Genomic DNA, 18041 nt, shown 5'->3' with positions numbered 1-18041 from the left:
TACAACTAACATTCACTTTATTCAATTCTGTTCTCTTAACTCAGAAGGCAACAAATGACCACATAAAAAAGGGAGCAATTTTGAATATATACACATGGAACTGGTCTGGGTACCGGTGTTCACGGTGAGAGAAAACTGACGTCCCACATCACTAAGTGTTCTATTTCACTCCTACAACAGACGCGCCGAGGCCTTAGCCGTTCACTTCCATCTAAGGTACAACAGGACTGTCATGATTACAAAATGAGGCACTCATACAGACAGGAATGGAAACACACATAACCATGGATACTGTCTACCTTTATACTAATGCCAAACCTACTGTTGGAGAGTATTTGAAAAAAGCCCTTACTCATGACAGCTGTTTAAAGATTTGACACAGCAGCGATACGCTGAAAACAGAACATCTGATTGGCAGGGCAAATTAAGTGTGTGGATACAGGGCAGCTTAAGCAAAGAACTTAGAGACCCTTCACAAAAAAGGTCTTTAGTAACACTTCAGTGGTACTCTGCTTCGTCTTTTCCCTTGATAATGACTGAACAGTTAAGAGTCTAGGCTTGTTTTAAACAAGAACTTTAAATGTCACAATGTAAAAGCGAGGCATCCCAGACTAGCCTGATACCCTCCATCCCGGAGAGGAAAGGTGCGAGCTACTTCGCAGCACCGTGCTGACAAGTGCCAGAGTTCCTGCTTAAGGGCACCAGCTCCTGTGTCTGTAAACACAACAGTGTAGAAACATCCAAATGCATCTTCTGTGTTTGTCTTAAAAATTCATCTGTTCAACCTAAACTTAAGAACATACTTTAATGGCGCATCTGTGCAACACAGACAACATACTAATAGATAAATTCATCGGTGGAAAGTTACTGTTACTTGTGTGAGGGGAAGGACGGTCTAAGACTTCACAGTATTAAACCAAATGTTGAAATAAAAATCACTTGTTCACATCTGCAATAGAGATGTCCTATCTCCTCCTTTCCCCCAGAGCATGGGAGTGGGGGGGTGGGGGTGGGGGTGGGGCACGACTATAAACACAGAACTTTAAGGCTAGCTACACACAAATTTTATACTGGCATTTTCTTCAGCTTTCATCTAAACTATTAGTACTTTGTAGTTTAAAAATCAATCCATAATTTGTTAATAGTGAACAACTATACATTTCAAACTGACCATCTGATCACTGGTCATGTAAAACTAATCCCAAATGGTGATTTGTCTTCAAATTACAAATAATAAAGCACAAAGGTCTTTCCTAGTAAACTTCCTTGAAGACTGGATTAGCCCAATTCAAAATGAAGCAGAAGTCTTTAAATTCCCTGTAAAAACAGGCAGCAAATAGGAACACAGTTTCTGAACTGAGCGTTTTAAATGTTTATGACATTGGTGAATAAAACCTGTATGCCACCCCAGCAAATATTATGCACAATAAACCGTTACGAGGACAATCTAACTAAAGGCCCCAGGACAAAACAGCTGAAAAACCCTGGAGGAATTCCACAGTAAGAGAGCACAGAGTCTCCTGCCAGCAAAATGGGGGCAAATTTTGGTAACCTGTACCGTTTGTGTTTGTTTTTCAACAAAACAAGGTTCATTTAAAATTTCGGAGGATTACTAATTTTAAACTTTTTGTGGTAGATCTATAAATTCTTTAAAATTAAAAATGGATCGTAAACAATGTTATATGCCCAATTCACTGACATCTTTCTCCCCAAAAGATTGGTTTTTTTATAGACATATCCAGAGCAGGTGGCACGGCATCTTAAAATGCTAAGTCTTTACAGCAGGACTAAGTCTGTGAGTGAAGGGGGGTGCTGGAAGGACCTTACTTTACACACAGGAGAAAGAACTGTTACAAAGTGACAAACAGTGTTAACACTGGATCCCATGGCAAGCACTGTTTCTGTTTCAAATATACTGCAGTTTTAAAACAAAATATTTGCTTATCACTTAGTGAATAAAAAAACAATCAACAAAAGCAGAACACATCGCTCTGAATATTGATAGCTTATGTTTGGCTTTTGTACTTCAAAAGAGGGGGGAAAAACCAAACCTTAGACCTTCCCACCTATGGGTTTTAATACTCCGTGGAATTCTTTTACAGTCTATGACAGCTTCTAACACTACCCTTACAATACACCTTCACCATTAAACACTGGGATGATGGACCAACCATCCTAGTCTTTTAAAGTTCACGGCTTGAGTATTCAGTTCTCCATGATCTCACAGCACTTCTCCAATGCAACTCCTTCCTATGTAAAGACCAGCGCAGGCTGCTTCCTTCCTACAAACAAAACTTAGTTTTATTTGCAGTTCTCCATAAACAAACAGCTCTGGAAACTGAGATTTCCTGGCGTTTTCACTGAGTCTCAGCTGTAGCACACTGACAGCAGTGTACACACACTGCTGTCAGGTGTTCCAAGCCCCACACCACGGCCTAGCGTTAGCCTGCCAGCTGTCACAATGCGGGCTGTTGATGTTATCCCCTAAGATTCCTCACCTGGCATGACACTTTTGGCCACTGCTGACAGAAAGAAAGAGCTGCATGGAAGGGGAGGAGACTAATGAAAATCTTCATTGGTAGTTTATCTAAGTATAGACATGCCCCTAACAAGCACAAAACCCCAACTCCCAATGCTGATCACTAGGAATATTAAATTATCAAAATTAAAAATAATTTCCTCATCTAGCACAACATACTATACAATATTACAAACACAGACACATGAAAACAATCGGGCAGTAGAAAATGTACAACAGCTTTGGTGTCACACGGAATAACTTCCAAACATGACTGTCTGTGAGGCGCTCTGTCCATGTCCCTTCCCAGACTCCACTGCTCATTCGGCTCCTGGTAAGGACTGACCAGCCAAGGACAGGATGCAGTTGCCTGCTGAGAATTGCTGGCAACACCATCAACTGTGCTCCACAAGATGTCACTCAAAGTCTCGCCTCTACACTACTGCTCTGTGGCACATTTCCTGTCGAGATCACAGCAGGTCCAAAATAAAGTGACAACTAGATTTAATAAATTAATATACATTTGTTAAGGATGTACAATGCACATTCTGTTTAATCAAGGTTTTGGGGATCACGGAACTCCTATTTACACATGTACAGATGTCAGACAGCAGTGGTGTCGGCAGATGCAGGGAGGAGCAGCGGTGCCGGACGTGCTGCTCTCGGAACGCTGAGGACACAAGTCAAGTATAGTAACTGAGAAACAACGCTGAGATCACAGGGAGATTCTCCAAAGTGACAAGTCCACAAAAAAGGACACGGAAAGGCAAGGAGAAGGTCAAGGAGCTGAGATAAGCACTTTATTCTTGGGACGACTGTGGAGGTGGTGTGGACGGGCCTTGCTTGCCAGATTTGCGCTCATAGTTCACCAGGCGCTGCCCCACAAGGTACCTAGAGTGCAAAGACAGGGTGGTTACTTTGCTGTGTGACTCACACACACACCATTCTTCCAGGGAGCAGCCAGTGACACCTTGTTAAATGTACTCAGATCCACTTACTAGCACTCTTTCAAAAGGCAGGCCAGAGAGGAGCAAGGTAGAGCAAGGTCTTATGTCGGGTGTGGTTTGTGGAAAGTGCCAGAGGGTGGAGACTGCACAGATGTGCAGTGCTGGAGCCTTTACTGCAGTGGGAGCTGAGGTCCAGAGTGGGTGCAGCAAACAGATGAAGAGCATTTTCTTGTTTCCATTGGTTAGGGCTCACACTACATAAGCCACCTTAGTGTTCAGAGTTTAGGAAGCAGACTACAGACATGACGGGCAAAGGGCTGGGATGTGAAAAACGCAGGACCTGAAATACTTTGGTTCTAGAGCAAAGGAGCAACGGAGGTAGCTGGTGAGACTGGATCATGTGAACGAACAGAGGAGTCTGCTAACTTACACGCTGTGAAGAGGGAAAGGCGATGGCAAGCAGGGTGGGCTCTAATCGTGAGGTACACAGTGGGGAGGCTGGAGAACCTCCACAAGGAGAGGAACATCTGCCCACCCCCAGCAGGACAGAGGAAGAGCTGCAAAGAGGGCTCACTGAGTAAGCAGATGTCCTGGGCACCGATGCCTGAAGGTGGCAGGAGACAAAGCCAAGGGCAGTCAGCTGTCAGAGCTGGGCACGTGTATGTGGAGGCACCCACTGCAGGCTCTGCGGCAGACCCAGGGTGGGCCAGGAAAGCCATGCAGGTGCGTGCTCACACTAGTGCAAAGTGGAGCCTGCATGTACTGAGCTGTCAGGAACAGAGGGCTGGGACCCAGTTGATTTTTCAGTGACACAAGAATGGTAATGTCATGCCACATAATTATTTTGAGGATAGGAAAGCATACAAAGCCCACGACAAAGGCTTGGCACATGTTAAGAGGCTCAATACGGCCAGCTCTGGACTCTCACGATCGTCTTCTAACCATTTCATGCATCTCTTTTCTGTCAATGCACACAATCCTCAAGACATCACTCAGCTCCTGCTGTTTATAAAGCTCACAAGTCTTACTGCTTCTGTATCCATGATCTCAGTATCTTAATTCCTTTTTTCATGACTAGTTCTTTTCCTGAAGTTAATCATTCTTTACCCCACTGCTCCCCAACAAAGCAGTGTTTTTTGAAACTGAGGATTTTATAAATGTCCTAAACTCTGGTGCTATCTGGCAGAATACATGGAGCCCTATCCAGCACACATCATCACATGTATGTCACATCATCAGGATATGTCAAGAAGGTGGGCAGTGCCATGACAATGAAAAAGCAAAGAAATACAAGTATATATACACTAAATGATGGTGATTTGCCTAAGACCCAAACTCATTCAATGATAGAAACAAGATTCTGAACTCATGTTCCATTCTTTCAACCTCCCTCCCTCCTGGAAGTCCACATCCCCTTCTCTCTGCACCTCCTATAGATCAAGCTATGCCAAACTGTACATACACAGACAAAGAGCACATGCTAAAGAGTGCACGGGGCCACGGAATGGGAAATAAAGCATGGACACTGGAACCCAAATCTTCTCCTCTCGGTGACACGGCAGAAGGAAGGTGGTGACGGGAGGGAGAAGGGATGACGAGAGGGAAGAGGGGAGAGAAACGAAAATGATGCTTGAAAATACTATGATGAAGCAGTATTCTGTCTGCTAATTAAAAAATAATGCACACATTGAGAGAGAGGAGAGCCCCGAGCTGGAGAAGACCGAAAAGGGGAAACATGAGGATGGGGTCTCCAGAATGAAGAAGGAAAGAGGTAGGAAACTCTGCTGTACTCCTATCAAAACGGACCACACTGAAAGCCATGCTTTCGATCCTGCAGGGGGACTGTTGTTTATACTCTGTCAGTACTTGTATTCTTATGTCATTACAGTTTTCAGAGACACCTTGAGCGATTTACATTTCCTTCCTGAAAACATTTCTCTTAGGTATCCTCAGAATAAGGAAGGTGGCTATGGATTCTGTCTCAGACAGGCATGTACAAATGAAGGGCAGCACTGTTAACACTGATGTGATGGCTCCCAGACTATCAGGCTCAGGCAGTTAGAAACTTGCTTTCTTTGTAAGACACATGATAGCACAGGACTCAGACTGCTCTGAGGCCATGGAAGTTCCCTAGTTTGATCCTTCCCAGGATGCCCTCCTCTCCAGCTACAAACACTCCATGCACTCAATCTGTTAGCAAACCCTGTTAATGCTACATACAAAGTACGTCCTCTTCATTTTTCTCATGGTTTATCATATTGAGCACAAAACCCACAAAAATGACTTCACCTTAAGAGTAGCTAGATGAACAGAATTCTGGACTTACTTGTCATTTTTAATGTGTTCATAAAGGCGCTTAAACTGGCGGACCTGGAAGGACAGGATCCCCATCAACACAACGACCATCAATAAAAACGGGTAAATCCGCCGGTGGACTAAGTTCTGCATCTCTGCAGTAACACCTGGTCAAACAAACAAACAGTCTTATTAAAGGAAAAGAAAATGGACTAATAGGCCTGTGGACTACGGTGAGGTCTGGCCTTGCCCTAGGACAGCAGAGAAACTTCACAAATGCTCTCATAGACTGGAGGACTACACACAGGCAGTGAGTCTCACACTAACATCTGCTTCTCTTCTGTGAAATAACTTGAGTGCAGGTAGGTGCTTCACAAGTTCCATCAAATGCAAACAACCTGGACTCCACAAGCAGTTGGTGGTGGTATTTATGTATTTCAGCTGTATCACCATTTAAAAACTGAAAATACTGTGCTTATACAGAGCATGGAATAGGGCTCAATGGTAGAGTACTTGCCTAGCCTGAGTGTGGCCTTAAGTTCAATTGCAAGCACTGAAAAAAACCAAACAAACAAAACTGTGCCTAAAAGATAGGAGATCTCACTAGGGATGAATTGGTACAGTGGTTGGCCAGCTGGGTTCAATACCCAGCAGCACTGCATAAAACCAGTCAGTGGAACACACGTATAAGCCCAGTGGAAAGGGAGACAGAAGCAGAACAGAAACCCCAGGTCCTCCTCACCTATACAGCGAGTTCAAAGGCAGCCTAAACTACCTGAGACCCCACCTTTCCACAATTCCAAACAGTATATAATCAAACATGCATTCATTTTTATAACACTCAAATACTTCCTTTTCAACTTCCAGCTTGAGAATTTTAACTCTCCTTTGGAATAGGGGAGGCTTTAGAACCAGAGTAAGTATTCTGAAGGAAGTCTCACAACTAGTTTACCCTAAACATCATTCATCTACTGTGGTGAAAGATCATGCACTCTGGAGCCCAGCGCAGCTAGAATCTCCCTCTCCTCTTTTTAAAATTTATAATTTGGGGAAGATGTTCAATCGCTATGAACTTCAATTTCCTCAACCTCTAAACTGAAGTTGATAAAAACCTTCAAGAGGTCTTCTAAGAACAAGAGACAGAGGTGGGGAGATGGGCTAGACAGCAGAGGACCTGGGTCTGACCCCTGAGCCCACATGGGAAATTTTGGTATGACGGTGACACACACTTGTAATAACATTGCCGCAGAGGCAGAAACAGACAGATCCTTGGCATTCAATGGCTAGCCAATGTTGCCTATTAAGTGAGCTCCAGACCAATGAAAGACACTGTTTCAAAATAAGATAGATTGTTCCTTATTGTTACCTAAGTAACAATATCCAAAGCTGCTCTCTGGCTTCCCCCAACACACAAACACACCGTGAAGAATAACAACAGTAACTACGTAAAGCACCAAGACAGTGCCAATAAGTGCTTTATTATTCATTTACTACTGTTACCCCTTTTATTAAGAGTTTCCCAAGAGGTATAATAAAATTTACTTTTCTCCTTTTCATTGACCAGGATCTTGCTGTGTAGCACAAACTGGCCTCAAACTTAAGATCGTCAAGCTTCAGCCTCTCAAGTACTTGGATTATTAGGCACCCACCCTATGTCTTCAAGATGAAATTTCTAATCCACAAAAAGAAATTTCTAATCCTTTCCTATGACAGGTTTAGGTGTGGAAATCAAATAGTAATTTTTGTGTGTGTGTGTGTGTGTGTGTGTGTGTGTGTGTGTGTGTGTGTGTGTGTTTTGAGATAGGGTTTCTCTGTGTAGCTTTGGCAGTCCTGGAGCTCCCTCTATAGACCAAGCTGGCGTCAAATTTACAGAGATCCGCCTGCCTCTGCCTCTGCCTCTGCCTCCTGAGTGCTGGGATTAAAGGCGTGTGCCACTACTGCCCAGCTTCAAATAGTGATTCTTGTGTATACAGTGTTCTGCCTGCATGTATGCCTGCAGGCCAGAAGACAGCACCAGATCTCATTACAGATGGTTGTGAGCCACCATATGGTTGCTGGGAATTGAACTCAGGACCTCTGGAAGAACAGCCAGTGTTCTTAACCACTGAGCCATCTCTCCAGGCCCCAAATAGTGATTCTTAAGTCTACATACTATCAATAGGGAGACTGTAATATACTTCAATAAACATAATAATATTAAAAAAAAAAAAAAGCCAACAGGATATTCCGAACAGCCAAAATGGCAACAAACTAACTTTGGTTTAACATGTTTTTTTTTTTTTTTTTCTGTTCTTCTTATAAACGTACTCTTTGAATTACCTACCTAGTAAAGGAACCACACCAGAAGCTATGACATAAGGTACACACAGGGAAAGTAAGAGCACGGAGATCACTGGAGCCGCCAGCTTACGAATGATATAATGAAGGTCAATGTTCCGAATGCCATTTGCATAAACCTGAGATGTTAAAAAGCAATGGTTAGGGTGTAAGTCATTGAAATGTTCAGAGGATAACGGTGACTGTCATCAAGTTTGATCTCTGGGACCCAAAGAACAGTCGGAGAGAACTGACTCTCCCAACTTGTCCTCTAACCATCACATGAGTGCTGGGGTACCCAGGAAACCCTAACCATCTTAGAAAAATGCTACTATGTAGTTCTGCAGGGGGAAAAAACGATGAAAGTGGGAAACCTTGAAAATGAAAAGCACTGTTGTAGACAGAGGGATAAGACAGAACTGTCTTTATTCTCTTCTCTTGGCTTCACGGCTTCTTAGAAGCCAGGGTGTGGCCCAACCCAAGCCCTTATTCCAAGATCTGAAGAACAAGCAGGCTTAAGCCTCTAAAGACATGGTCCACCTCCCAGTAAAGCAACCCACATGTACCATCACTAAGGAGCAGGCATGCCCGTGCTTCTCAGTCAGCCCTCATTGTTTTCCTCATCTTGTGTCCCCTTGTCCCACCCCCCCCACACTCTAAAATACAACAGACAAAGGGATCCCACAAACAACAACCTTTCATAGTTCCCAGCTACAAATAAACCCTATTTCCAGGCGTCTTTGCAAAGGTCAGAGAGTTTCAATTGGGAGACATTCCAGTGTACAGGCTCCTACTTCTACTAGAAGGGCTATGCTGCCACAGGCACACACATGGTGGCCTCTGATGTACTATTTCCTGGCCCCACTCTTGGTCTAAGAATCAACAGCTTGAGGGTCCAGGACTACATTCAATGATTTTCTCATGTATGCTGGCCAGAGAGAACTACTGACTTTAATTTCTATACATCAGGAAGAGGTGGGTCTTAAAACTGCTGCAGATCTGTAAGACTATCTAGCAATTTCTTAAGAATAAAAAAGCTGAGCTACTCTGGAGTACATTTTCTAGATAACTAAAGTTTAAAAAAGCAAGTACTAAAATCTCTTCATAGGCTATTTGGATAGAAGACATCTTTCTGAAATGAATTACTGTACATCCTATTGGTTAGCATTCAAAAGCACAATCTACTTTTTTCAAGGTTAGCACCATAATAACCAAGTTACCTGATAGTTCCCTAATAGAGTAACCGTCTTAGACACTATGTAACCAGAGTATCCCTAAGCAAGCTTGCCTCTATCTGTTATTTGAGTTTTGTCTAGTACAGGTGTAGAAGTAGGAATACCAAGTTTCATCAGAATGTCTACAGTGGAAAAATGACAAGGATCAGTTTTCCTTCACTTTAGACAAACCCGTAGGTATTTTAATTTACTGGCTAACCTCTGGGTGAGTTATGGGTGACTGATAAAAACCCACCAGGGTGTGTGAAATCAGAATGAGCACTGAAGTGCCTTGACATCCTCAGCATAAGTATGGCAAGCGGCACCTGGAAGCAGCACTTGTAGGAAATCCTCCCTTTCTCTCTTTACATAAAAGCAAGGTACAAAGGGTGGTTCACCCTCCTGAGCCTACTAAGAAGGGCAAGTGTAAGGCAGAGACAACGTGAACCTTTATAGGCCTAGAAAGGACCCCAGGAAACAACGCTGATGAACCTCACTATGTACTCTCCCGGCTTTTTCAACAGGGTCTCCTGTGGCCCAGGCTGTTCCTGAACTTGCTGTATAACTGAGGATGAGCTTGAACACATGACCCTCCTTTCACATCTCAAAGGTTGTGACTCAGGAACGCAGCAGCAGCACACATGGCTCCGAACCACTTCTTTATCATTTCTCCTCCTTCTCCCAAGAAGCTGCTTACAGTTTCAAATTCCCTTTCTTTGGTTTATCTAAAATTGTGTTAGTCTTTCTTAAAAAACAATGTTATCAGCTAGAATTCAAAGCTACCTCTTTAATAATTACTTATTTTCAAGGCATAAATTACTTTAACAGCCATAATATGAGAAAACAAAAGTGCCTCCTCCTTAAAAAAGGAAAAAGAGGACGGCAAGCTGGCCACCTGGGTAAAAATACTTGCTATGCAACCCTAATGACCAAAGTTTAATCCTCGAACCCCACAGTGGAAGGAAAAAACCGACTCCCAGCACACGCACACACACACACACACACACACACACACACACACACACACACACACACACACACACACGCACAGAGAAAGAGAGAAAAAAAAACTGTATGTGCACATTAATGAAAATAGAGAGCTCAGAAAAGCAGAAACATGAAAACTAAAATTCCATTAGCTAAATACAACCAGGACCCATTTCCCAATAACTTTCTCTGAAACTGGCTTCTTACCTGTTCAATGACAGTTTTCAACCACCACTGAGGACCCATCAGAGTGATAGCTGCGATAATTTTGGCATGCAGCACTCCTAGTGCCCAGTCCTATGGTTAGAGAAAATCAACAACACTTAACACATCTTCACTGACTTTGATGAAAGTCTACACAATGCTGTTCAGTTTCAGAACGGAAGCTGCACAGGACTGGGAATTCTGACAGCTTCTGGGAGAGAGGGAGAGAGTCAGTTTTCTTTAAGAGTTCTACGCTGACCAGGAGGGAGGCAAGCAGATCTCTATGAGTTCAAGGCCAGCCTGGTCTACAGAGTGAGTTCCAGGACAGCCAGAGCTGTTACACAGAGAAACCCTGTCTTAGGGAGAAAAAAAAAAAAGAAGAGTTCTTTGCTGGTGGGTAAAGGCCACACACCCACAAGTATATTTGGGTAGCACATATTTGATGGATTAAAAACACTTTTCTTCCCAAAGGAACAAAGTTAGGAGCCAGGGAGGGAAGGGGGAATGAATCTGGGAAGAGTGGAGGGAAGGAATGAATATGATCAAATGATCAAAATAAAGTGTACAAAACTCAAAAAACAAAAGGCAGGGATTAATATATAAAAGCTCAAGATGAAGATAAATCTTTTAGAAACCTACATTATTCTCTCAAGAGAATATAGAGAAGTCTGGGCATTAAGGGAGACCCCAACAAGTGAATAAAGTGAATGCTATTATTTTATCAACCATGCTTGTTGCTTGTCCTGTGTTATTGGTATGGACTGAGCCAAGTTATGTTGTAATAAGACATTTGGGGCCTAAGAAATTACTCCAAAGGCTCACAAGCTCAGGTATTTGTGGTGTTCCTGAACTGTTACCAGATCAAGACTATTTTCCACTCCCAGTACCATTGAAACCAGGGTCCTCATGGTACCCTGCCTCCAACCTCTCCCCTTCAGCTAGCCAGTGACTACCCCACCCCTCCCATCCCATCGAGACACTTTAAACAATGTACATCAGACCCTACAAGCATTAGTCCTTGCTTAGAAACATAAATCCTCACGATGACACGAAATACTCCCTTACATTTTTTTCTTAATTTCATTATTTATTTTGGGGAGACAGGGAACAAGTGCATCCCATGGCTCATGTGTGGATCAGTTCTCCCACGAATCTGTGAGTCCATATATGTGAGTCCCGGATAGCAAGCTCAGTGAAGAGCAACATTTCAACCCAAAAGTATTCTGAGAAGGGGTTTATATAGCCTTTATATTTTAAAAGCAAGAGCAAAGTCATTACTTTAACATCTTTACAAGGGTTCCCAGAACTGAAAAACTATCTTCCTAAACCAACTGCAAAAAGTAAGCTAAAATATTCAAAGCTATTTTTTCTGATCTCAAACCATTAGCAACAATCACAAGGATAAGACACACATACCTGCCAAGGGTAGAAAAGGGGAGTCTGGTCAAGAGGGACCCTCAGAGGAGCAACAATAACCAGCTCAAACAGGAGCCCCAGTAGCAGTGGGACAACTCCGGCCAGCAGTACAGCAACTATCAAAGTCTTCATGATCTAGGAGGAAACAGGACACCTCATCATTACAGAGGAGACTCCATTATAACAAACTCTAGTCCACCATCAGGCCTGATGCCCACGGGGCAACTGTGCTATTTTTTTTTTTTTTTTTTTTTTTTTTTTTTGGTTTTTCGAGACAGGGTTTCTCTGTGTAGCTTTGCGCCTTTCCTGGAACTCACTTGGTAGTCCAGGCTGGTCTCGAACTCACAGAGATCCGCCTGGCTCTGCCTCCCGAGTGCTGGGATTAAAGGCATGCGCCACCACCGCCCGGCCGCAACTGTGCTATTTTAAACAACATCTACATACACTTTTATGTTAGATACTTCGGCGGAGTTTCTTTTTTTTAACGCATATATGTATATGTCCTGGAACATATGCAAATGGGGGCCAAAGGACCATCTCAAATGTCACCCCCTCCTTTAAGAAAGAGAGTCTTGGCCGGGCGGTGGTGGCGCACGCCTTTAATCCCAGCACTCGGGAGGCAGAGGCAGGCGGATCTCTGTGAGTTCGAGGCCAGCCTGGACTACCAAGTGAGTTCCAGGAAAGGCGCAAAGCTACACAGAGAAACCCTGTCTCGAAAAACCAAAAAAAAAAAAAAAAAGAGAGAAAGAGAGTCTCACTGGCCCAGAACTCATCAATTAGGCTAGGCTGGTCAGCCAGCGAACCCAGGCAGCAAGTACTCCTGTTTCTGCCTCTTGATAACTGAAATTACAAGAACACATCACCATACCCAGGATGTTATGTGGGTCCTGGAGACTGAATCTGGGTCCTTCCAGATTGTTAGGCAAGAGTTTTATCAGACTAGTCATCCCCAAACCCATGAAGTGAATTTGCTAGAATGCATGAATGCAGAGCTCTAGCTGCAAGAAAACCTATTACTACTATGGAATACTGCTATAAAACAAAATTTTTCCAAAAATTTCATTTACTGTTATATACAATTAACAAGATGACTTTGCTGTTTTCCTCAAAATATCCTTCTCAGTACTTGACTTTTATCTGCCCGCAAAAAAATCTACTGATTCGCCAGAACACTGACCCAACAGCTACCTAACTCATAAACTGATCTGTGGGCCCTCAGATGGTTCATCCCAACTCTATTTAAAGAAATTAATCAAGCCAACCAGACTGACCACATTAGAACAGTCTGGTTTTCTGATGAAGAAATAATCTGATCAATACATTAGCGACTAGAGCTAGTATATTCACTATGCAGCTTTAGAATTTGGATTAAGTAGCAAAGTAAGAACAAACTGATAAAAGGAACTACAAATATTTACAATGAAATCAGTCTTACAGTGACTCTGGTTCTGGTGACCTCTTTACAAGGTGGTTTCAGTGGACACAACTATTCTAACATATGACCAAACATGGGATTGGTGGAGGAATACATACTACCTCTTTACATGGCATTTGTGACAATATGAAAGACTACCAAATAAAACTAAAATTAGCTGGTTTCTGTATTAAACATTGTTAAATTGCTCATTATCCTAAGGACTAAGTAGTAATGAACTCCCTCCACTCATAATCTACAATAAATCTCTCACTACACAGATGGATTTTATCAATACACAGGAATGATACAATGGTGGAAAAATGAAATATGCTAGTCTGATTAGAACACACCTCATATACACAAGTACTGAGTTAACACGTAGGTGCAAATAAAAATTACAAAAATTTTCAGCATAAATATAAATATATAAACTCTAAGAGAAAGCAAAATATAAACTCAGATACAGAAATCAGAGCTAATTACCCAAATGACTAGATAAAGAAGTGCCCTACCGTGTTCACCAGCCCAGCCAACAGTGTGTACAGGTATGCATCCCCACACTCAGATAAGGATCTAACAGTCTTTGACTCTGTGTGAAATCAGGGTTTTGAGATTAGTTGTTCATTACTTGTGCATTCACATCTCCAAAGGCATTTTCTATAATTCTTAATTATTTCACAAGATCACTTAGCAGCATTCTTCTATTAACTCAAGTGCATCTAGGTGCAGAACTGTGGCTTTCAAGTGAAACGGAAGGTTACTACCTTAAAGGAATAGTCATTCTGATAAAAAGATAAACTCTCCTGAAAGATAGTGACAGAGAGAAGATAAATGGGAAATAGCTGTTAAAGTATTTACTACCATCAGACAGTACCAATCTCTTATTACAGAAACCTACCATGAGGGACCACTCTTTAACCTTCTGGAAAATCACTCTGCGTCCCTGGGGCATCCAGGCCACCAGCACCGTCACTGCTCTTATGGTTAGCCAACATACATAGAGACCACAAGCAGCCGTGTACAGCTCGTGGATTTTGGCGGTCCCCGTCCAAAATGACATTAACCAACGGCCAGCAAATACTGAAAATAGAAAGGCTGACAAATGAGACATGTGGCTAGGTAAAGAGAACTGTAATCTTGACATTCTATAAATATTTTCACATCAGAATAAACAAAAACAATTCTCTAGAAAACAGAATTACTTCATTAAGAAATACCCGAACACAGGGAATCAATGAGTCGATTCTCCCAGAATATGCACGCTGGCGTGCCATGCCATTTACTAATTTCTCCTATCCTGGGAAGTTAGGAGCATTGGTGCTTTCATTATTTTTACTGCCAACTAAAATTATTATGCTAATAGGATAAAGATAGAAATTTTCTATTGTTTGTACTGTCAACACTTTATCTAGGAACCTTACAAACAATTTAGGTTTTCTTCCAAATGATCCTGTCAATTGCACAGAAAACTCAGTTTTATAAAATAAAGGAGTGGGCACAATAACATTTCAAAACACAGTGTCAAAGAATACTGCATAAACCTTCTTTTAAAAAATCAACACCAAAACAGAACAACAAGAGAGGTTTGAAATCTTCCTAAAGGTTGTTAGCTTTGTGCTTTGTCTTCTGTTTTGAGACAGGGCTTGACACTATAGTCGAAGGTGGTTTGAAACTCAAATGCAATCTTCCTGCCTCAGCTTCCTGAGTGCTGGGATCTCACGTGTGAGTCACAGGGACAGCAAAGACTGGTTGGGAATAAACTCCATGGTATAGCTACCCAGTAAACTGCTCAAGCATATTATTTATAGAACTTTTTAACTTTCTGTACATAACTGATTCTCACTAAAGCTGACTAAAATCTCTAGTGTTCTCCTGTGGACTGCCTTCCTTCCCAGTACTGTGTCTGAATACCTAAACAGCTGGTCAGTGCATGAGCATTTTCACCTATCCTCTCATTCATGCTCCGATGGTCAACCCTTCATCCAACACAGACATGACCTACACCTCAACGTGAAGAAGCAAGGCTCAGCCACAGGCCTTGACCCATCAGTTACAGAGTAGAAGATAGATCTGAATGCATGTCTACATGATAAAGCTCATGTTTTTGCCTGGTAAACTGTATACGATCTCTAGTCAAACTAAGCTAGCTCAACAGTCAAACATTACAAGCCATACCATAATAAGCACAGACGTCTCATCATCTCACAAACTAGTCTGATATGGAAATAGCTCTTTTACAGACACACACTGCACTGGGAGTACAGTCAGACATTCATAAGCCTGAGGTTCAACCAGCAAAAAAAGAGGATGGATATATTTGTTCCATGAAATAAGTAAAGGTGCATATTAATCCTAAGACACCAAAAACCACCACTGACACCCTGCCAAAGTGTTTAGTGCTCTATGTAAGTGTCCACTCTAGGGTCTGTCTCTGAAATGTCTCTATTAGTTTGACATTTAATAGCCAATTTCTATTCTCTCTCTCTTCCTTCTGTTCTCCTCTCCCTCCTTTGCTTCTGAGAAGACAGGGGTAGCTTTCGGCCAATCAGTTAAGTTGTAGCTAAGGGAGGTAACCTATGGGAAGAAGCAAGGCTCCATTAGCCTCAAATGTGCACCTCGTCAAAGCTCTTCTGCAATGAACTAAAACTACTCTTTCTACCATGTAGGACTAGATTAAAGGAAAATGTTTAAATAACCATATTCAATGACGCTGAATTACTTTCATATTACTAAATTCAAACATAAAAACTAGTTTCTTTTATTTATTTTTTAAATACTGGTAAAACCATGGGAATGGAACATAAAAATTCTGAGGATGTTCACATTGTAGCTAGGTAGTTAGCCAGCTGGGCTGGAAGAAGGACAAGGAAGCTTCAAGTCTTACAAGGTCAGAAGTCTTCCCATAGAGTGTTCAGCCAAGAGGACGTTTGCATCACACATACCCCCATTCCCCACGCTCAGAGACCATTGAGGAAGAGGGAACAGAAAAGGTCAAACACAGCAGAACAGTCCCACTGCACTCACAAACTCACAGCAGCTATGTTTGCTGGCACACGATCTCAACAGGATCAAGCCTAGCACGGAGTAGGAAGGAGTTCATGAGCCCTACCCCTAACTGGGGAACAGTTGATGGCTACTAGGGAAGAATCTGTTTTCTTTAAGGGTAGGGGCTCCTGACAGGTCGACCACTCCCAAGTGCTGGGCGGTGGTGGCACATGCCTTTAATCCCAGCACTTGGGAGGCTGAGGCCAGTCTGGTCTACAGAGCAAGTTCCAGGACAGCTAGAGTTATACAGAGAAACCCTGTCTCGAAAAATCAAAATAAAATAAAATTCTCAAAGAATCAATAAAAATCTTTTAAAAGTCTCCATGTAGAAACAGTAAAACTTCACTTTTAACCAAATGAAAGTAAAAATCATAATTTCTCCAAATTAATAATTTTTTTAATTTTTAGAAACATCACTTTAATGTCCCTAGTTATTCTTTCCCAGCCTTATAACTACTCATAGAACAAATTTTAATACAAATTTGATGCATAAAATTATTGAGTTAGTATTATAATCAAGAATTACTCACTATACCATTTAGTGGTTAATAACTATCAGTATGATTTGGAAAGTCTTGACTGGACATAAACAACAGGACAAGTTATTCTGGGACTTGTCACTGGCTTTGTACACTCCTTCCCACTGAGAGCTGACCTCTAGAGAGGACGGCAAGCTACTGTATCCAACCAGAGAGGTTTACTTGTTAGATGAAGAAATCCTGTTTGGTTGAAATTTTTAGCAAAGTCAAGGCTAGAGAAGAACAACATTTGTGAATCCCAGAGTTGAGGAAACAGTCTAACTTTATAAAGTTCTTTACATACTGACTGAGAAAATGTCTTAAGTCTTACAAATAACTTTGAAAACCCACAGTATGATGCACCATGAAAATTGAGAGGCTGTAGTGCCATGCTCTAGAATAAACCCACAACTGTTTTTGGAACTGGTGAACCTATGCACTGTGGAGTCCAAGAGGATGAAGTACCCCTAAGGGATCAATAGCCTGTGAACCAAACATTAAGACTATTTCCATTTTCTATTTGATGACAAATCTCTTCTCCATAAGATATCACCTGCTTTGAGAAAAGAATCTTAACATTTAATAGCTGAATGCTAGGATAAACTCATACCTGGTAAGGTAAGGCAAATGAGGCTGGCAATTAGTAATGTTATGCACATGAAGACAATCAGCAGAAATATCTGCAAGAAAAAAACAGAGTTCGTAAGTGGTTCACATGTCCTCAATGTATTCTGCTACTGCTCAAAGAATGCACATAACACTCCCACTATAAAAGCCTGCCACTGGGACAGGGACACATGCCTGTAATCCCAGAACTGATGAGGAAGAAAGAGGAGAGGGAGGCGGCCTGCACCTGTGCTCTCGGGGGAAGGAGACGGCCTGCACCTGTGCTCTCGGGAGAGGGAGGCGGCCTGCACCTGTGCTCTCGGGGGAGGGAGACGGCCTGCACCTGTGCTCTCGGGAGAGGGAGACGGCCTGCACCTGTGCTCTTGGGGGAGGGAGGCGGCCTGCACCTGTGCTCTCGGGAGAGGGAGACGGCCTGCACCTGTGCTTTCGGGGGAGGGAGACGGCCTGCACCTGTGCTTTCGGGGGAGGGAGACAGCCTATCAAAGTAAATGTTTTCACACCATCAGATCGACCCACAATAAAGAAGCAAACATATTT

General features: G+C 42.4%; 1 protein-coding gene across 2 annotated transcripts in view; it reads right to left on the bottom strand.

Annotated features, from left to right (window-relative positions):
* Marchf6 (membrane associated ring-CH-type finger 6) overlaps window positions 1–18041 on the bottom strand; it is a 63497-nt gene continuing 45456 nt past the window's right edge. The window contains exons 20-26 of one of the 2 annotated variants that reach the window (XM_052743012.1): window positions 17488–17557; window positions 14213–14409; window positions 11898–12032; window positions 10485–10574; window positions 8084–8216; window positions 5792–5927; window positions 1–3409 (exon numbers count right to left, since the gene is read on the bottom strand). In XM_052743012.1, the coding sequence (XP_052598972.1) occupies window positions 3319–3409; window positions 5792–5927; window positions 8084–8216; window positions 10485–10574; window positions 11898–12032; window positions 14213–14409; window positions 17488–17557 (852 nt within the window). In that variant the 3' untranslated portion in view covers window positions 1–3318. The remainder of the gene's footprint in view (window positions 3410–5791; window positions 5928–8083; window positions 8217–10484; window positions 10575–11897; window positions 12033–14212; window positions 14410–17487; window positions 17558–18041) is intronic. The other variant, XM_052743013.1, reaches the window with a different exon arrangement.

Source organism: Peromyscus californicus, unplaced genomic scaffold, assembly GCF_007827085.1.
Source record: "Peromyscus californicus insignis strain IS unplaced genomic scaffold, ASM782708v3 Scaffold_18__1_contigs__length_77618521, whole genome shotgun sequence".
Taxonomy (NCBI): Eukaryota; Metazoa; Chordata; class Mammalia; order Rodentia; family Cricetidae; genus Peromyscus; species Peromyscus californicus.
This window is presented reverse-complemented; position numbering and strand designations above follow the sequence as displayed.